The sequence below is a fragment of the Zonotrichia albicollis genome, chromosome 2 (genome assembly GCF_047830755.1).
Source record: "Zonotrichia albicollis isolate bZonAlb1 chromosome 2, bZonAlb1.hap1, whole genome shotgun sequence".
Classification (NCBI taxonomy): domain Eukaryota; kingdom Metazoa; phylum Chordata; class Aves; order Passeriformes; family Passerellidae; genus Zonotrichia; species Zonotrichia albicollis.
Window position 1 is genome coordinate 64916126 of NC_133820.1, and position 21263 is coordinate 64937388.

Sequence of the window (21263 nt, forward strand, 5' to 3'; positions counted from 1 at the left end):
TGAAACTTGTTTGCAAACACAATCCCAGTATGTTCTTAGTTATTGCAAAAAAGGTTTTATTTCAAGGAACACTTCACCACACTGTATCTATGCAGGCCATCAGAACACACAAAATAGAGCAATAATAGACAACTTGAACAGTGAAAAAAATCAGTCAGTCCAGAATTAAAGTCATGCAGGAAGAGCCCTTTCCTGGCACAGGATCAGTGTAAGGTGGTTTGCCTCAGAGCATTTCAGACATTTCCTTGGCTGTCTAAAACCGGTGCTCAAGTAAGCATGAAGGAACGCAGGACAAATCACTCCTCTTAGAAATTCCAAGGTTGAGTCACAGCACTTTGCTGCAATGCAGAACACAGAATCTATTCCTGAAGAGGAAAAAATTAATAAAAAACAATTTTACATCAGGAGAAATATTGAAAAAATTGAATTTTAATCCTAACCAGTGGAGAGCTGCTTTACAAAACCCAGCTCAGTAAGAACCAGAGAGCCCATTCCAGACATAAGAACTTTACAACTAAACACTTCTTAACCTATTCACTTGTCTAACACTGATGGAAGCATCAAACACTCTTCTCTGGTAAAGTGGCTGCACAACACCCAGTAACTACACTGCTTCAGGAGAAGAGCATTTAACACAGTGGATTTCACGACTTCTCACCTGTTTACATTTGGAGAAACAAGGCTTGAGTTTCTTCAGCATCTCTGAGTTGTCCAGTGCTCGGACAGGAACCCCATACCCCATGACCATTCAACAAATATTTTTAGAAACAGAGGCACAAAGTGCTTACATTCGGACAAAACAGTATTATTTGCTTTTGACTACAAGGTGACGTGAATCAGTTCAAACTTTGATTGATTGATGGGGAAACTAGGATAAAATAGGATGTCAGACTCAGCACCTCAGTAACATTACTGAGCAATTTGCTGTTGATAAGATACCTGTATCTGTATTTTCTCCAACTCATCTGCAAGTCTACAAAGAACAAGTTATGGAAAGAATGACAAGCAGAATAAAATGAAAGATGGTAGAGACCTCTTCCACAGATTTCTTAAGTCAAGATATCAATATCCAAGATATCAATTTTAAGAGCAATTCAGAGTGGAGAATCATGAGACTTTAACAGGTTTCACAAAATAAAAAAATGTAAGAACACAATATTTTTTTTTTAGATTTAATGTAATATGTAGTTTGATTATTAAATGGCAAAGAATTTAAGTTTTTAACCTACAAATTAAATAGGATATTTCTAATGTCACTCCTTAGGAGGTAAATTTTATAATTTTGGACAGAATTCTGCATCAAAAGAAACAGCATAAAGCAAGATCAAGATCAGTAGAAGTATCTTAATAAAAACAAGTTTATTCATTCATATTTTAGGTAAATATTCAAATAGTCATCAAAGCCTTTTTGCCATGACTGTAAACTTTTTATTTTAAAAAATTATGTTAAAAACCAATACAGCAATTTCCATTAATGTTCTAAAAAAGTTTGTTCACATCTTGAAAGAAAATACATTAGCAACATCTCCCAGCATCATCAATCTTTAAAAAAGTAAAACTCTAGGTGCAGAACATTTCTACAGTGTAGTATCTCTAAATTTTAATTTAGTCACATGATTGAATATCATTCACCTCTCTTGTCTCTAGACCATGATCAAGAGCATACCTTAAGTAGAAGATATTCAATGATGTGTTACACATTGCCACAGATACTAACATTATTAGAAGAGTGCACAACTCAATTTCACTAACAAAGCAAGACTTTTCTATATGCTGCATTGTAACAGTTAATTTAGCTATATGCCTTTAAAATCATGTATGTTTTCCAAGGAAAAATACTAAAAAATCCATGGTCCAAATTCTTCTCCCACTTATATTCACAGGATAAGATAAGCACCATCAACTTGTAGTTTATAGCTGGAAAGCATATAGAGAACCAGTTTGTTTGTGAGTATAAGGGAGAGGAGAACTTGCCCCATGTCTGTAAACATTCACATAAGTCTGCAGTCAAAAGTGCCAGATAGGCAGCCTATCCGCAGTACAATTATTTAATTCATTCAGAGGGGTGCTGGAGGCAAGGAGAATATTATGGAACCTTATTTTAGAGGCAAGTTAAAATGGTTTTATATACTTTGGAAAGACATATTGTCAGCTAGCTAAACCATACTCCAGTAAAACATAATCCACTTCTACCAAATACAGTACAGCATCATTTCCTATCTTTCTTGTTCAGACAAAGGAGTACTCAATTCAGCAGCAAGCCCATGACAGTATTTTGAAGCATAAGAAAAACCCCCACATACCTCTGACCTACCCTCCCCTTAACATACTGCTGATGCTAACAGGAGATCCTCATACATAGGAAGAAAACATCTGAAAAGACCATAAACTGACCTTGATTTGTACACACACAGGAAGTGTGCTTCTAGACAAAAGGTCATCTACAGCTTTAATTGTCTAGTTTCAATCTAGATCTCAGTCTCTATTAACCACATATACCATACAAAACATAACAGGATAGGCGCTTATTCACACTATTAAGTATACTTGGTCTCCCTACTCAGCTTGACAGTCAATTGCCCTATTACACAAACACCTGTTTGAATGTTCCTGATCCTGTAAGAAACCAAACACTGAACTCTTAAAATTAAAGGAGAGTCAAGGATGCTCAGCAATTCACAGGATCAGACCCTGAATCAAATTGAATGCAATTCACAAATGAAGTTTGACATCTGACACAGCCTCCTGGAAACATTTTACCCTCATGTTTTCCCTTTCTTTCCCCAGCTCAGACCATGCTCCCACTATCGCAGAGACAGCCTTCAAAGTGAATAGGATCAGGCTCTGTCAAGCAAACACTGCAGTCTTTAGAAATGCCTGGTATTTACTGCCATCCACTCTGGGGCAGACTTGTCTGCAATGAAAATGGTGTTCCTGGTGTTGATGGATAGTTAGCAAAACCTTCAGGCTGAGCTGTATAGTTGTCCAGAGCAGAAGCAGAATGTGCCTTTAAGGAAGATAAGAAGTTAGGAAACAGCACTGACAAAATCAAGGAAACAAAAACCTAAATTAAGCAAAATTTCAGCCACAATACCAGTCCTGCTCAAGCTAAAACAAGTGGATTATATTCTGAAGAGTGCAAAGAATAGAGATGAGCAAGGCATCTATACAAAGATGTTAATCTGTAGTGCAACTATTGCTCTGAAATACCAGAGAATGAAGAAAGCAGTTGGATTAAGGGGGAAAACAAAGAAGTGTTAATGGCACCAGCTGATTTGGAAGGCACAGCTTAATCAGGAGCTGTAATATTAGTAACTAGATCTTATAAATAAGAATAATTACATTCCCTCAATGCAATCTGCATACATTTCTATAGGATCAGAATAGACTCTGAGCTGCAAAGGCATGGTCTAGATGAAGTAACTTGCTTCTTCCAATCCCCTGATATTCAGAAGATATCTGACAATATGGTGCACTCTGAACAGTACTTAGACATATGCTCCATTTCAACAACTGATGTGTCACAGAAGAGAGAAAACATTAAGTCAAGACACTCAGCTCTCTTTTTTAGTATTATGTAGAGAAGGTCAAATTTCTTACAAGAGTCTGTACAGAGGCTGTTTTTAACAAAAGACAAACTAAACATATAAACAAAGTCTGATGATAGTTTCAGTTAACTTATGTAGGTTGATGGGTCAAACAAGCTGTTTCATGGACAAGAGATGATGAACCTACACATCACCCAAAGCCACTTCAAGCTCATATTACAATTCTGTTTGTGGGAACTATCAAGAAAAAGGCACAACCACAACAGACACAATTTTAAGACAATCTGATTACATATGCAGTGGCACATAACACACAGCAAACGGTCTATAGAAATCTCTAAGTTATTAAAATGTCAGACTGGAACTGAGCACAAATTTTGCAATGGTACGACCAGCTCGTTAGATTTAACACAAACCCTAAAATTAATTCACCCAAAATTGATTTGCATTATCTTTTATTTCTCCCCATTTTACAAAGAGTTTTAGATAATGTTTTAATCTCATTTATGAAGCATTGTACACTGGCCTTGAGTAAAAAGTTAGTAGAAGCTGTTTTTTATCATCATCCTTTTAATCAGTTCTCACACAATTTAGAGGTTTTAATCATTTACTGACGTAAACTAATCCCAAGGAGTTAACAGGCAAGTAGGTGCTCAAGAGATCACTGGAAGCAGAACAGTACTAACAAATAGGCACATTACCTGTAGTAGTGCTGACTGTGCAGCTGCACTATGCTGCAATTCCTGTAAGGAAGATTGTGCGGCACTTTGGGGAAAGCCAGGGATACCGGGGAGAGATAAAAGACCAGGAAAAACTGCATTTCCTGGAGTCTGTAGTCCAGAAGTCAAGCTGAAAGAATGTGAAAATGAGGCTATTATTAGGAACATCTGCACCATGTTTTATTCTCTTTCCTTCTCTATAAGTTTATGTCTATATAAATCACAGAAGCAGTTCTTTTCCTAAATCTCATAAAGGCCAGAATTTCTAAACTGAATTCCAGTCTTTACCCACCTAAAAATCATTCATACATACACAAACCAAGATTGTCTGGAACACACCTAAGAGCACTCAAAATGTTTTGTACCTCAACTGTGTTGACAGTTCACACACACAAAAAAAACCTTAAAGACGAGAATTTATGCTGATGACTTCCTTAAAATATCTAAGCTATTGTCTGCTATTACCTGTGTGTGTTAATGGATGCCCACGTGGAATCCATTCTTGTAAAAGCCTAGGAGGTGCCACGTATCCTCATCTGGGAAATAAAATTACTGAGCACCTCACTGGATTAGACTGCCATAACAGGGACTATTGAGGCCAACCTATTTAATCACTACCCTATCAGCTTCTGACAGCAGGTGGAAATCTAGTAGTGAAGTAACTTTAAAAATTACCTGCAATTAGTCACTATGAGTGAAAATATTGCCTACACACCAAAAATAAAATCAGTGTTTGCTGAAGAGAAAAAGAAGTGGTTCTGACCTCCTCCAAAAACAGTAACCTACCCAGCCTGTGCCACAAGTGCAGAGTTGAAGTTTGAGCTAAAGGCCGAGGCAAACCCTGGCAGGACTGGAGCTGGAGATGGGGCTGTGGCAGCTGCCGGCAGCGGTGCAACTGCTGCTACTGCAGAAGATGCCTGGAGGCCAGGGAAAGAAGGGAGAGCAGGAGTGACAGAGGGTGTGTTAGAGACAGGAAAACCAGGGAAGGATGGGTTTGATGATCCCAGAGGTCCCTGGGCAACAGAAAAAAGGGAAGGGACAGCACTGGACAAGTTAAGCGAGAAGGGTGGAGCGGAGACTGTTGCGGAAGCAGCGAGTCCGGAGAGCACGGCGGCGGTGGAACTTGCGTGGGGGGCGGGCACGGCTGCAGCGCTCGTAGCCGGGGCGGCCAGCAGAGACCCCGGGAGGGTGACGGGCGGGGTCAGTGCTGGGTTACCAGTAAAGGCAAAGTTACTGGTTAGAGACGTGAAAGGAGGAAGTCCATTGAACACGGGGGCAATGGGAGCAGAGGAGCCGTGTGGGGCGAGAGAAATGGAAGCCAGAGAACTGGAGTTGTTCAGAGGAGCACTCAAAGAGGAGAGCCCTGACAGCGCTGGGTTCAGGGAACTGGGCAAGCTGACAGGCACTGAAGCTGCTGAGGTGTACGCACGCCCGAGCCCTGAGAGTCCTAGGGTGCCATGAGAAGGGCTGGCTGAATGAGAAGGACCTTTGAAGGCCGACAGGGTAGGACTCATGGGTTCTGTTTTGACCAGAACTGGGATACTTGTGGCAGCTGGGGCTGATGAGAGCTGCTGGTCGGGATTAGTAGGACTTGTGCCATGCAAGAGGGAGGCTGATGAGCCGCAGTTGACTGGCATAATCGATGGCGAAGTGGTTAAAGGTGACTGTGCAGGCAATGTGGGAGGAGTGGAACTAGAATTGGCTACAGATGGGGATGGAAGACCTGGAAAAATAGCCAGCCCAGGTGTGGAGGAACGCTGTGTGTTGGGGGTGGCTGATGGAGTGTAACATTTGTTGACAGAGGAAGTGGGAGGATCAGAGCTTTGATTAGCAAGAGCAGATAAAGAAGCAAGCTCACTTGTCACAGCAGAAGGTAAAGCAGATGAATTGATTAATGAAGTGTCATTTGATGTCAGAAATCCCTTTAAGACAGACAAAATTGGGTTAGGCAAGCTAAGCGAGCCAGGAATGGTGGTGGCAGGAGAATTAGCAATTGTAGATGGAACAGGACTAGAAATCCCTTGGGCATTGGGCGGCAAGGACAAAGGGAGGCCAGCAAAGACTGATGACAATGGAGCAGGATTATTAGCAGAAGCAACTGAAGAGGTTGCAGAGAAAGGGAGGCCAGCAAATGGTGTAGCAGCAGATGCAAAAGCTTCACTGGGTGCAGGTGTGGCACATGGAGTGGAAGAACCCTGCGGAGTGGGCATAGCAGCAGGGATAGAAGCCAGCCCAGAAAAAACTGAGGGGATAGGGGTAGGGGTTGCACTGTGAACAGATGTGACAGGAACACCAGGCAATGAAAGGGATTTGATGACAGTAGGGGTTGGGGTAGATGGCTGAGATGTATGGATGGAAGAGGAGACCTGTCCTGGGAAAACAGGAAGGACAGGGGTAGACATGTTCATCCCAGAGATGAGTGGAGTTGCAGGTGCTAATGGATGGCTTATTGCCTTGACAGGTGATGGGGTAGGGACTGGAGTAGCAGCAGGTGTTGAAGGATTAGAACCATGAGGAGTAAAGAGCTGATTCGCTTGTGCAGAAAAAGCTGCAAAGAAACAAAACCAGTAAGAATACTTGAAACTGTCAGAAAGGTTTGAAATCAACACAAAAACATTTTATACAGCATTTCAAAATATGATACACAAGCAACAGCTAACACACAATGTCTACATATAAACAATGAACAGCGGGGCCTATGAAAACAAACCAAAAAAGTACACACAAACACGTCACACAAATCATACACCATGTGGGCTAACACTCCTTTTTAAAATGCTCTGTGACATCTGCTACCTCTTCATGATCTCATGCAAAACAGAAACTCAAATACACTCTGTAAGAACATCTGAGTGATACAAGTAAACACCCTCCCTCTGGTCCCTAACATTTGGCAGTACCCAAACCAGATCTAATATTCCATCAGCATCAGATCACCTGGGCTCCTCTGCATCCACTCTCACTGAAGGTCAGAATTTCCTTCAGAACCAGTTAATTCAAAGTATCATGATTTCAGAGAAGTTTAGTCAACAACTGAAGAAAGCTGATTTCAGGTGCTGGTAGTTTTCTTTCCTTCAAAATCAGGTCATTCTCTTCACTGTGCTTCCTTCAGATTTTGATTCTAAGAAGGTACACTTTGAAATTCATGTATCACACTACAGTATTAAACTAACATTGGCGCTTGACTTTAGCAACAAGTATTTCTAGGAGTCTTTAGTCAGGTGTCTGCAATAAAGGCAAGCACCTGCCACTAAAAGTACCAGTTTGTGTCAATCCTACAAAGTAAGTTAAGAGACATCAGTCAAGCTGCAGGAAAACAGGTAGGCACACTGTGAATGTGGAGGTTGATGGAAAGGAGCTGCATTTATGAACACTGGCATGTCATGACTCTCGATATGCCTGCCTCTAGTCTCCTGTGGAACGTGAATATGTTAATAAATCATGGCTCTCAAATAACCCTTGTGCTGTATTTTACTTTTGGAATAATCTGTTCAAATGCAAGCAAGACACTCATCCAACCAGTCAAACTCACCACCCAAAACTCTCTAGCAGCCTACATGTCTCTCTTGCCTGATTTCTACATATAATTCTACACAGAAATCCAGAAATTATTCTTTAAAATCTTGGACCTAAGTTGACATGACAAACTTCAATTTAGTGTATGTTGAAACTCTAAAATGTGTAAATCTGAAAAAAAACCTATTTCCTTTTACATACTCTTTTCAAAAAAATACCCCAGACTACCCAGCCCTGGATTCTGTTCTTTTCTCATTCTATTTCCAAGCTGAAGACTCTCAAAGATTACAGTTATTTAATCCTGACAGCCAAGGTAATCACAAATGAAATGCAGTTGTACTAGAAGCCAGAGCTGAACTTTTCTTCCTAAGAGAATATTTCATTTCTTACACTGTATTCATTTAGCTGCATGAACTAACTTTGTAAAAATACATGCATATTTAAAGAGGGGTATACAAGAATTAAGTGATTCTTCAAAACATTTCTGCAGACCCATCCCTGGACACAGAGAAGGAAAGACAAAACACAACTTTTTTTTTTTTTTGGGTCCCTAGGAATATTTACAGTAGCTAAAGTTATCACAGTCATTTCATCTATTTGCAGCATTTGTTAATATGCCTGACTCAATGGTCAGTAAATTCTCAGTTTGTCAAATCTAATAACATTATCAAAACCCTTTTATAAGTAGTTCCTAATGGGATTTATTATTATGCTTTGTACTAAGCGTACAAGCTTAGTACACAGAAAAACAATTAAAAAATACACAACTGTCTTGGTAAAAAGAACAGGATCTTACAGGGTAAGACAAAAGTACAGGCAGACACAGTTGGATCTAATATTCTGGGATAAGACATTCAAAAATCTCTAAATCTCTCTTGCATTCCTACCTCCTTATTGCAACTGATCTATGAAATTAAAATGTCAATAAGTTTTCCAGCAGATGTCCAGAATTTTAAAAACTGCAAATATTTACTGAAGTATTTAAGTGCATGAACATTGCAAAGGGTATTTTGATTTAGGTTTTAGCATTATTTCTCACATGCTTATATAATGAAGAGTACAAAAATTTTTGATAAGCTAACACAAAAGAATGAATTTTAGTGTTTCAGTGATTCTAAGTACACATGTCTGATAATTTTTTTTCTCCACTCTCAAGAGGTTCTATTCCACATACTTAGTGGCTGCATACTTAGAAGCTTATGAAGATCCCACTAAACAAGTCGTTAACATTTTCTGAACAAGTAACAAAAATACAATGAACATAAAAATCCCCCTGTGGATTTGCAATTTACCTTGATTTTGGGAAGGTTTTGCCTGGCTGGAAAGGTCTTCATTTTCTAAACAGAGAACAGCAGCTTGTTATTGAAAGGCAAATGAAACTCCAGCAGTGAAAGATCCACTCCCAGCAATAAGCCAGGAAAAACAGCATGAATAATTTTAAAGATATGCATGCTTTACCTGATACCACTTGATTAGCAGTGTATGGTGGAGGAGCTGGTAAGCCTGGAGCTATGACATTGGCCATTGGAACTAAGCCAGCATTGTTGTAAGCACCTAAAATAACAAAGGCAATACACATCCCTGTTGTGAGAACAACCTGTATCTAGATGAACCAGTAAGCATCTTCACCTTTTAAAAAATATTTTCAAGACTGTAAGACATGCCTTCATCAAAAAGCTAGACCAGTTAACTATACAGACTGGATGCTGGCTTTTGCCAATGTCTGCCTGAAGGGCATGCATTGTGATCCAAATTTTACTAAGGGCAATTCTCTTAAGAGAGCCTGAAAAAGTCAGGTTTCAATTCCTTTCAGTTTCATTTTGCCTGAAAAAATTCAAAGGGGAGGAGTGATACAATGTCCGCAGCATCACTGGTCCTTTCCTATTCTTAATTAAAGGCTGCTGCAACTCCTTCTTCAGCATTAAAGCTGGACAAACAAAGGAGCCAAACACAGATCAGTAACCATGACCCTTTAACATTAGCCAGAAAATTCTGAGAAAAAACAATCCTTCTCAAATACTTAATCTAGTATTCTTCAATATTTCTTTAAATGTTAAGAAATTCAAGCAGGTTAGCAAGGTACTTTAATATAAAATTCTAACAGCAATTAACATATTAAATATACCTTTTTTCCTCTGTTATTTTTGAAGCAACTGAAACTGTTGTATTGCTGTGGTACAGAGTTCTGATGGAATACATCTGAATTTAAATTGCAGGAACACACACATTTCACAGTGGCCCTGAATTAATAGTTTAAGAGCGTAAGAACTTGGGCTTCATGGGAAAAGGTAGCACTTGAATAATACTGAAAGTGCACCAATTTCTCATATAGAAGTCCTTTCTGATTTCATACTTTCATAGTAATTCCACCTGATGTTAAGATTTCTTGCACAAGAAAATCAGAAAAGCAACTAAAAATCACTGAATCACTCAGAAAGGAAATGGTCAAGAAGCAGAAAACAATCATTCTAATCACACTGACAACAGTCACATTCAATAGTTTCAGGTCAGCATCTGCAATCTCATTAAACACATACACATATATATAATTTCACCAGTTATGAGTTCTGTTGTCACAAGAGCTTTCTTAAAACACATATTGCAGCCTAGTAAGGCCCTGAAACCTCAAAAGCTCTTTAATATACTAAAACTGTACTAATATTTCTATCCTGCCACAGGCCAAATTTTGTGCTTTAAGATACTTTGGATAGGATTTATTCAATATAAATCCAAATTAGTCTGCAAGTTTCCTACACAGTTTCTTCAAAAAAAGTAATTTCTTGACCATAAATAATCAATCATTCTTATTTTAGCCACTAGTAGTGCCCATTTTTCTAAAATGGCTATAAAAAGGCTTGCAGACATCAAGCTGATTAGATGACTCAGCCTTCAGCACGCTTGCTAGGAGTTCTGCTTCACTTTCTTATCAACTCCCTGAAAAACCCTGAAATCCCAAACATGAATGAAAAGCAAATGTTGTAACCAGAGCAGTCTTTATTTTGCAGTACAGAATTTCAAGATTAGAAAAGGCTTTCAGCTGCCTGCCAGACCTGCATCTGACTACCTTAAGTATTCTAAGCTTTCTTCCAAAGAAAGGGCAATTGCCTTGGCCCCTTCCAAAAATGTCTTTAGTCTAACAATTGATGCAGCAGAGCAAAGAGAGGAGCTTATGAATAAAGGCTCAATCTTACTTAAGGCACTAAGAAATAGTGCCCTTGCTAAAAATAGAACAATGGCAGGAAAAAGCAATCACTGTTTCTCTTCTGACACCGAAATCTACTTTTCTTTTAGGAAACTGTTTACTCTCCATAATGATGGCAAAAGGTAAAGCTGAAGGCAAGTGAGACAGATCACAGCCCATCAGCAAGTTCCTACATAGTTCCACCCAATACAGGGCCATGGCTGACCATATTCCAAGCTGGGTTCTACAGCAACAAGTCATACTTGTCAAGCCAAAGCCCAAGCCTTGGCCAAATGTTACAACAAAGCCTCGTCTTGTCTAACATGCTCAACACCTCCCACAAATATAAATATTTAGTCATCAGAACAGGATTGTGAATTTTTCTTATGGACATTGGAAAAAGAAGTCAATATATTCCTCTCTTTATCAATTCCGCTGTAATGAAAGAAAAGGTAGAAACCAGTACCCAGAGCATGCTCAGGGAGCAGAAGCCAACTTCAGATATGACCCTGGTCAGAGAAACCAACACTTGACACAGTGCTTAAAAGGCAAATGCATGAACAATAGCATCAGGCTAGAACACACAGAAACCTTACTTGGTGCAATAGTTGCATGTGGCCGACATGGTGGGATGGGGTATGGAACTGGTTTGTGTGGATTGTACGTTGATGGAGCCTACATAAACAAAAAACAAATGGAAAAAGCAAGAGTGAAAGCATTAGGTAATGTCTCTCAGACAAAAAGCTAACATTCTACTACTAGAGACAGGCATTCTTTTCTACAAATATAGGTGATACGAAATTTTTTCATAATATCCATAGCGACTGCAAGTATTTCATGCTTTCTGAAAAGAGTGAAACAAACATCACTAGTACACCTTTAGATTTTAATAGAAAACTGAGCACAAGTGGGAAAGGGAGCTCCTTTCTGCCTTGCAGTTCTCATACTCTGCAGTCTTGGACTGACTTCTCATTTTAGAGGTTTAGCACATTTAAAACTAGCAAATATTTCTGAAGGTTCCTACATTTTTAAAATAATACAGCTTTGTGGGAAACACCTCATAATATATAGAAGTGATAACAAAAAATTTGGACAATACCTCAGATTGTAGGTTCACTGAAAGCTTGTCCCACGTGCTCAAATATTTTGAAATACAGATCAGCTGTGTTAAGAAACAAGAACCTCTTTCTAAGGCACTGCTGTAATTCAAGTTTCAAAGATGGAGGCATTTTCTGTGCTCATGTGAGAAATCCTCAGAGAGCAGCTCATGATGGAATACCAAAAATGCTTTTAGATTTCTCTTCTGCTACTGTAATTTAAATTCTGTCTTCAAGCGCGCATACATTGTATCCAGGAGAGGATCTTCCCCCTCTACAGATAAAAACTAAAGCTCATTTTCAAGTTAAATAAAACCCTACTAGGTCATATTCATTACAGAAGTTTAGTTTCAATTAAATTGCTGCTCTACAGTCTTCTTGCAACATAACAGCATTTTATAACAAAGCCTTGTTGAATTGGCTGGTAGTTGTTTAGGGGATTTTTAAAGAGTCATTTACTAATTTTTAGACATACTGGTTTGGATGGTCCAAGTATACGGGCCGCTATTCCTTTTCCTTCATTAGTACATTCTTCTGTGTCCTTTTTGATAGGGGTTCCCTGAAAGAAAAGAAAATTAAACCAAGCATTAATTTAGAAGCAGGCTTTGCTGTACAATTTTCCCTTTTATTTTTTTCTGAACTACATTTGAGTTCTTGAACATTCTGAAAGTAACCATGTTTGTCAGGAAAGAAAAAAAAACAACACAACTGTTTTAGGCTTGTAAAGAGATTCCAATAGCTTGTAACACTGAGCTTTTGTAAAGAGAGGCATTTTAAACAGTGCATGTTGATGATGGAATTCTGCATTTTGACTTGTGAATGTGATAACATTAATTTTGCTGTCGCTTAGGTGTTCACAGGAAATGCTTAACATGCTTAAGAGCCACACTAAGATTAGCAGTAGTACTGTAGTGACCATATTAGGTCACTTTATCAACCTACCAGCAAGCCCCTTGACACCTCCTGATTCTGCCAAATACTGCTGGAGTTTACAATGTTTTTCTGATATGAAAACTGTCTTATTTATGACATTGTTCAGGTAATCTTTACCTGAAGCAGCAGAGAAAGAATGAGCAAATAAAAATCATGCAAGTTCCCTGTAAATGTGGAATGGGGTAAAACAAGCAAGCAAGCAAACAAACCAACCCAACAAACACACTTTGGTTTTGATTCCACTCCTCCTTCCACATATATGAATTCTGGGTTTGGTTATACTACAATAAATCTTAAATCAAGGTTCATTTGTGAAAAGCAAAAACATAGGATCATGCTTACTGGAAAAATTCCATTTATGCGGCTTGGTTTGCCCTTGGGATAAGGATTGCCAGGAATCATGCCACAGGATGATATCATAGCATGAGGAGCCTTACAACCTGTTTTTGAAGCCTGCAAAATAATCAAAAAAAGAACATTATTTGCTATAAAATTCAGTGCTCTAAAGAAACTAGTTACTACTTCATGATATTTAGACTGCACGAATCAACCTACATGGAACAACTGAAGTCTGTGTCTCAAGTCTTATTCCAAATAATGCAAATAGTGTAAACTTCTGCCAAAGTCCCTCTCTGCTTACACTGAACTTGGGCTTTAGCACTTGGCGCTCTCTAAAACAAACACAAACTGTTTCCTCCACCATTGATTCCAATTCTGTGTCTCTTTTTCCTAATGCCTGACAAAAACTTCTCATTCCGTTGTACATGCTCTTTTCTTTTGCAGTTACTTGTTTCAGCTGGTCTTAACACCAGGAGCTCCCAGAAGTCCTCATGCTAAGCCCTGACCCCACAATGACCACAAGGATACACTCCTAACAAAACCAAGGATTTAAGTTTATCTTGATTACCTGTTCGAGAATTCGTCTGCATCTTTTCTTCTCTGACATATTAATTCTGAACAGATCTTCAATCAGGCGATAATTCTGAGCATCAACAATGTTGCTGTAAAGACAGTGACAGACAATTACTGCCATTCCATCTGCATAAGCTGAAAATGCTGAAAAGTTACCCACAGTTAGCCACTACCCAAAAGCACTTTAAAAAGCCATAACTAGGTTTAGATCATAATATCACTATTATTAAAGTAAAAATCCTAGGCTTAAATATGGACTTCATACCTGTAAGTAAAACAAGGTATTAGAACTAAAGATCAATACAGAATGATGGATGATGATGGCTAAACTTTATTTCAAGAGTAAGTATGTAGAATAAATTAATTTTGCATCACAAAAGTGATGCCTTGAGACATAAGGCATCAACAGTTCACTAGAAAGCTTTAATTACTACTAACACACTATTCCTAGCACAGCAGAAAACCAGCAGCTACTCAATTTGCTACTGTTTCTTGTCAGTCTGGTGGAAAAACAAGTTTTCATCTAATTTCATTTAAAATTAAGAAAATATTTTCCAGTAAATCTCTGTAAGATCTGCAGAGCTAGTGAAAGCCTTAATATAGTTCCAAAAGGTACTCCTCCTCTCTCTTTTTCCCCAAACAACACTAGACACACCAGAGAACAAAATATGTGACTACAAGGAGACCAATGCCTGCTTCTACCCGCCTTATTCAAAATCCTGACCAATTTTTTACCAGCACTTCTCTGTCAAATATTACCCATGTCGTCCAAACTACTGGAAATACAGCACCAAAAAGGAGGACTCCTCAAAGGAGGATATTAGACAGAAATGAAATCAGCAGAACATTGAATGACGCCATGAAAAACACCTCAAAGAACAGCATTAAAATGTGAATGAACTTTCAGCATTGTTCAATATTCCTGATTAATAAAGTAAGCAGCAAAAAATTTGGGTTAGTACTTGTAATCCCTTACTTTGCTCTAGTACTGTAGAAATTCAACAGCTAAGGAAGTTATTGTGCTTTTGCCCCACATCAGCTGAAGCGTAAAACTTGAACAGCCAAAGCGCTCCAGTCTCATTACAAGAAGGTAACATGTTAGTGTGTCACAACTAACTTTCCTTTGGCCACTGTGTTTTGGTTTGGTCTGAAATAGACTAGCAGCACTGACATGGCTTCCTTAAGCTCAACTCCTACAGCAAAACCATGTCTGTATCCTCGGTCTTAACTGTTTTATGGATATTTGTACCATGAATTTATATGCCCCAGGAAGTGCAAGCAGGTGGTAGTACAGCATTCACAGGGAAGACAGATATGCTTGAAGCAAAAAACCCCTCAACAACCAAAAAAGAACAATATTTATAAAATAAATCCCCTGAACCAAGCAGAAGATTTGCATTTTAAATATGTGTAATAGATCCTTTGAAGCAACTCTGTTCACTAGGAATATTCCAACTTTCTCTGTAAATAAAAATTTAGAATATCTATTTTTATAGACAGTAGATTTGTCAGTTCAAGAGTACCATTTACTTAACTCATCTCTACATATGTAATACTTAGAGGACTTTTCAAAAAAGGGTCAATTCCCAGAATTTCCTGGTCTCAAGTCTTCCAGATTTCAGTGAGCAGAGAAACAAGCTTAAGGCTCTCTTTGTTCTCTACAAAATTTGAAGACCACATTAAAAACACCACCAAAAGTGCCAGTCTTCCAGCAGGCAGAAGCTTACATAGCAGTAAGGAGAAGACTCAAAGGAACAATGGAATTTTCCACAATCATATAATCATTGGTTGGAAGGACCTTAAAAATCATCTAGCTCCAGAGCCCCTTCAGGTGAGCAGAGGGACCTTTTACTAGTGCATGTTGCTCAGAGCCCCATCCAGCCTGGCCTTGAACATTCCCAGGCATGAAAACATCTCCAGACAATCTGTGCCAGTGCGTCACCATCCTTACAGCAAAGAATTTTCTCCTAATATCCACTTCAAATCTACTCTTTTTCAGTATGAAGCCATTCCCCTTGTCCTGCCACTACACTCCAGCTCTCTTACAAGCTCCCTTCAGGTACCAGAAGGCTGAAATTACATCACTCCAACTTGTTCCAGGCAGAACAAACCCAATTCTCTCAGTCTTATGTCTACTTCTACAACATCTGCTTCTAACTCTTATTTTAAACAGCCCCATCAGTAATGGATTTCTGCTTTACCTTAACCAGGTCTAGGAGATCTAAAGTTTTATATCTTCAAACATGAGCTAATACAAGTTGAGGAACACAGCAGAAGAGATACTTACGAAGCTAGGATTTCAAGGGCAATAAGTTTATCTTTACTGAAGGTGAAGCAGTTGAGAATATTAACCATTTTTGATGCTGGAACTGCCACTATTTTCTGATAGAGAAAGAAAAAAGTGTGTATAAAATAAAACAGTACAAGTATTTTAAACTCAGAACACAATTCAGTAACAGCTTCATATTGTATATTTCAGTAAATTTTTAATAGCCTCTCCCTCCCATTGGGAAGAAGACTCTATAGGCTAAATTATGAACAAACACATTCAAAAAACACTCACCAAAAGCAAAGGAAACAGTAGAGTTAACAAGAGTTAGAAAGGGCTACATTTTCTTCTATGATATATAGGAAAGTAAAAGTCACTTTAGTCAGAAAAGATACCCCAATTCAGAAGTATGAAATTTCATTGCTTGGTACCACTGAAGGAGACGAAGAAGAAGCAGCTTTGAAGATTTTGAAGGTATACTGACTCATCAGTTGAAAAGTAGGTGTCATAAAATCAAAATGACATTAAGAGAGCAAATTTATTCCACAAGATCATGTCACAAGAACTTACATGTTGTAAAGCCTTTATTGCCTTAAGCTGTGGTTCTGCCCAGGAGAAGTATCTCAGTAATTCAACAACCTGCAACAGTAAGGCCTTCCTTTAATCTTTCAGATATATTAAAAATGTATGCTAACAGCATCAATATGACCTTTCCACTTTTGCAGCACATTGGTATACTGCTACAAAACATCTGTCTGTGATGGCTGATTGTCATTGCCTATCAGCATCTAACATTCTATTTATTTCTAAGTAAGCATCTAAAAACTCTATTTTATGAGATGAAGCTTTTCCATGGAAATATTAAAACACTTTCTTTTTTGCATATATTTGCATCTATGAATAACAATACCAATGTATTAGAATAAGTAAAAAACCCCCAAGTATCAAGTACTAAATCAAGTATCTCTGAAAAAGCTTATCAACTATCAGGATCCCAAACAGTATATTCCCAAGCATACACCAAAAAAAGCCAGCAGGAAAAGAAAGAGGACAAAGAGAATCTAGAAATTATCATGTTATACATTATCGCTATTTAGACAGTACACACAAAACAATTCTAAGTTCCATTATGATAAATTTATACAACTTTACAGACACAAAAAGAATGAAAATGTACTGATTTTGATGACAAAGCAATCTGGAACTCTTTTTAATAGTGTGATGCTGATATAATAACAAGGAATTAAATCTCCTCAATAAATATGAAAAGCTAATATGATCAGCCTCAGTATGACTGAAGACAATCACTGTGTATTACTGAATGCAGAAAAACAATGACTCCCATTAAACCCATAAGAGCATTGACTTTACCTGTTCACTGGAAAAGTATCCATGAACATATTCAATAGCTTTTAATTTGTACTCAGTCAATACAGCCTAAAAGACACAGAAAAAAAAGGATGCATAATTAGTGACTCAAAAATTATAATTATAGCACAACCATCTGCTAATCTATTAATCTAAAATCTGCCCCTACAAAGTGACATTTGTATCAATTACATTGCAGCATTTTGAAGGAATAGTGTACTTCTTAGGTAACTGAGAGCAGTGAAAAGCAGGAAGATGTGATTTAATTCTTCTGTCAAAATAATACTCCTTTTTTATTTACTTGATTTTGCTTTTTCATTGTTGCTTATAACTGTGCTGAGAGAACATCATCACTCTTCTTTTTCCTTCAATGATTTACATCAACTTAAACAAGATAATTGCTGATTATTAACAGTTGATTATTGATAACAGTTGATTATTTAGGCAATTGCATTGTATGGCCCCTGTAAAGTAACTAACAAAGTATTTTACTTCAGTGAATTTAGGAAGAAACTGGATAATGAGTCTATACAGACAGAATTAAATACACAGCAAAGCTTGCTCCAGAGATGGATACTGTCTTATCATTATCCTTATGCATTCCAAATTTTAACATGCAGTCACACCATACAAACAATGCACAGTACTTTAATGCAGCACTGGCCTTTTGATTTTGTGGCAGGACAGTTGTGTGGATAACCACATGAGCTGTCTAACAGCCAGGACTTCCTCCCTCCCTGTACCCAGCCCTCTGTGACAGGTACAACACATAAAGAAGACAGCTAACAGCTGAATTCCTGCCCCAAGCCAATGAAAACACCTTTCTTCCCATAGTTTCCAAGTCCCCCCTCTAATGCTAGATCTCGTGTATTCTCAAACCACCTTTAGCTTTACCCACACACTCACTTCTATTTTCCTCCCAACAACCCTCCTCCTTTTTGTACCTCATTAAGAGACAAACTACCAGACACACTGAAGTCACAGGGGCAGAAAAAATTTCTGCCTTTATGCTCATTTTTCTTCTACTCCTTCCTCCTCTTCATGTGTTTTGGAAAAAAGCAGAGTATGTTTTAATTTTTACTGAAACAAATGTTACTTTCCCTTCTTAAATCAACAACTGAATGACTTTATAACAAGAGTACAAACAGAAAGCACTGCTATGCATATTTATGGAAGGAACAAACAAACAAACCCCCTCAAAGTTTATTTTACTAGTACTTGGAAATACACACAGGGAAAAAGAAAAGTAAGCTACACATAAAGACATTTAAATAATTGTTCCTGCTAACTGTAGGACTGAAAATGGAACACTGGCCAACAGAACAAACTTGTAAACCACATCATACAGAAGGTGCTATCACAGAGCTAGAAATGAAGCTTAAACAAAAACATAGCAGCAAAGACACAAAACCAGCATTTGGATAATGAACATTACACCACAACAGCACAACTATTATTAACACAGCACAGCACAGATCCTTAGATCAACAGCAAGCTGGAATACAGGAATACAAGCAGATAGCATAGAGGAAACATAAGTGCCTAAAATCACATGCCTAAACCCTTTTGTCTGAAGTCTTTAGTAATCACAGAGCATATTCTGAAGGACTGCACTGCAGTAATATAACTGAAACATTGCTCCCTCCCACCATCAATCATCAGAGAAAGCATTCCTGTGCTAGTCATTCCTTGACCTTTTTTTTGTGGTTCTCAGATTTTCCACCCAAATTCATAAGTTGGGAGGAAAGTCCACACCCTGAAATATCTCAGACTGTCATGTTTTTAGCTGTTTTATGAGAGAGACCTTAGGACCATGATCTTATGCAAAAATGTAGTTGTGATATGAAAGACACCCCTGGGGCTTCTGATGAACAGTTTTATACCTCAATATGGTTTTATACCTCGATATGGTTTTATACCTCGATATGTTGCAAAATAATAATAATGCAATTGCAGCCATCACTGCCGCACGCCGAAGAGAAACTGAACTGAAACTCAACTCCAGAACCTGAGTCCAAATAAAGGAAATTTACCTCTCCTAGACAAACCAACACAACAAAAAATTCTGCTTAATACAAAAATGCTATGCTACTGTTGTGCCACAGGGAAATCTCATTTGAAACAAGCCCTTCATTGTTACACCAAGACACCTTCGGCAGGTAAACTGTTCTACTGAGACACTTAAATAACCTCTGCTGAATTGCAACAAAATACATTGTCACAGGTTTCTGCTTCCCAGGCAAAACAAGAAACATTAGTCTCAAAGGTTCTGATTTTTCCTCTGCTTTTCTCCTTCTAGCGTTCAGGGAAGTGTGCCAAGCACTAACCTCAAGCCTTCCTTTTAAAATCAGTCCCCTGTGCAGAGAGAAACCAGAGCCCTGCCAGACAAGAGGAAGCCCAGGTTTGTATCTCTGCTCCCCACAACCAGCAGTATTTTGTTCAGAGAGTTTTAAAACAGAAAATGAAGAAGCACAGCTCAGAGCAATCATCAAAACATAGGCTTGACATCCCAGAGGAAAAAGGTGTGCACACAGTCACTCCTGAGCTGTGGGAGACGTGATTTCCAAGGACAACCGAATGCAGCTCAGAAATCAGTGTTCCACGTCCTACTTGTGCATTGTACCTCCTAAACAAGAGTATAAAAGGCGGGTACTTGTCACTGTTTCCGGACAGGCCAAGCAACCAAAGCACTTTCCCCAAAAAGACACACTTTTTGGTTTTCTCCCTCATCTTCCTTGAAAGTAAAAATGCTGCAGCAAATTTATCCAAGCGCTTATTTCCAATGAGGGCTCAAGATCATCCAGACCCAACCACGCCTGCTATGAGCAGGGACACCTCCCACTAGACCAGGCTGCCTTATCTAACGTGGCCTTGAGCACTGTCAGAGTTGGGGCATCCCTGGGCAACCTGTTCCACTGCCTCACCACTCCGCAGTAAAGAATTTCTTGTTAATGTCTAAGCTAAATGTACCCCTCCTTTCGATTTGTAGCCAGTACTCCTTGCTCTACTGTCCATGACCAAAAGATTAAACTAACACACAAAACGAGAAATTACCTTCCTAATTTCATCCAGCACGGTTTCAAATGATTTCTTATCCATCTTGATTACTGCCGACACTTAAACGTGGAGGAAATAATAGCAAAATAATAAAAAAATGTCTTTGAGCATAAAGGAAAAAAAAGGATTTAGAAAAATAAATAAATAAAAAACGCCGGGCACGGAAGGCGGTCGGGGCTGTGCTCGGCCCCGGGGATGGAGCGCTGCCGCCTCTGCGGCGGCGGACACGGAGACAAAAGCGCCCTCCGGGAGCCGCCCGGTGCTCCCGCTCCCCGCGCGTCCCGCGGGCGCAGGGGTCGCGGCGGCGGCAGGGAAGGAAAGGAAAGGGAGAAGAAGGGAAGGGCGGCAGCGGCCCCGCTCAGCACGCGGCACCGCGGCCCGGCCGGCCCGGGGCGCCCCCGCAGAGCATCGTTGGCGGCGCCGCCGCCCTGCGATCCCGGCGGGCAGAGCCGGGGCGGACGCGGGCGGCCCCGAGGAAGGCGGGCTCGGGAGGCCCGGGAGCGGCGTGAGCCCACAGACAGCGCACCCCCTCCGCCGGTCCCGCCTCCGTGCCGTCGCGCCCTTATGGCATCACGGCGCTGAGCAAAGGCCCTTTTCCGCGCTGGGCGACGACAGCGATGCCTGCGCAGGAGCGGCGGGAATTCGGGGCGGACTCGCCCTTCG

At 39.4% G+C, this 21263-nt stretch overlaps 1 protein-coding gene across 3 annotated transcripts; it reads right to left on the reverse strand.

Moving 5' to 3' along the window:
• Nucleotides 1–32: 32 nt before the first annotated feature.
• On the reverse strand, nucleotides 33–20737 carry PROSER1 (proline and serine rich 1). Of its 3 annotated transcripts, XR_003379148.2 has the most exons (14): nucleotides 20598–20737; nucleotides 17547–17612; nucleotides 16746–16814; nucleotides 16194–16288; nucleotides 13902–13995; nucleotides 13337–13447; nucleotides 12537–12620; nucleotides 11561–11639; nucleotides 9242–9337; nucleotides 9076–9120; nucleotides 5054–6815; nucleotides 4250–4397; nucleotides 659–3007; nucleotides 33–365 (listed from the first exon to the last, which is right to left on the reverse strand). XR_003379148.2 is itself a non-coding variant. In XM_014264003.3 (13 exons), the coding sequence occupies exons 1-13, from the start codon at nucleotides 20640–20642 to the stop codon at nucleotides 360–362; spliced, it is 2700 nt and encodes an 899-aa protein (XP_014119478.2). In that variant the 5' UTR covers nucleotides 20643–20737; the 3' UTR covers nucleotides 33–359. The 3 variants fall into 3 exon arrangements, 2 of the variants coding, with proteins under 2 accessions (XP_014119478.2, XP_005482486.2); XM_014264003.3 differs by lacking the exon at nucleotides 659–3007; XM_005482429.4 differs by lacking the exon at nucleotides 33–365 and having other exon boundaries at nucleotides 375–3007.
• Nucleotides 20738–21263: the final 526 nt, after the last annotated feature.

Bases quoted from the DNA above. Each gene is read 5' to 3' on its own strand.
- PROSER1 (XM_005482429.4), bottom strand. From the start codon at position 20,642: ATGGATAAGAAATCATTTGAAACCGTGCTGGATGAAATTAGGAAG. The intron at 17,613-20,597 runs GTAATTTCTCGT...TGTGTCTTTTAG, and splicing joins TGCTGGATGAAATTAGGAAG to GCTGTATTGACTGAGTACAA. The intron at 16,815-17,546 runs GTAAAGTCAATG...TTACTGTTGCAG, and splicing joins GATACTTTTCCAGTGAACAG to GTTGTTGAATTACTGAGATA.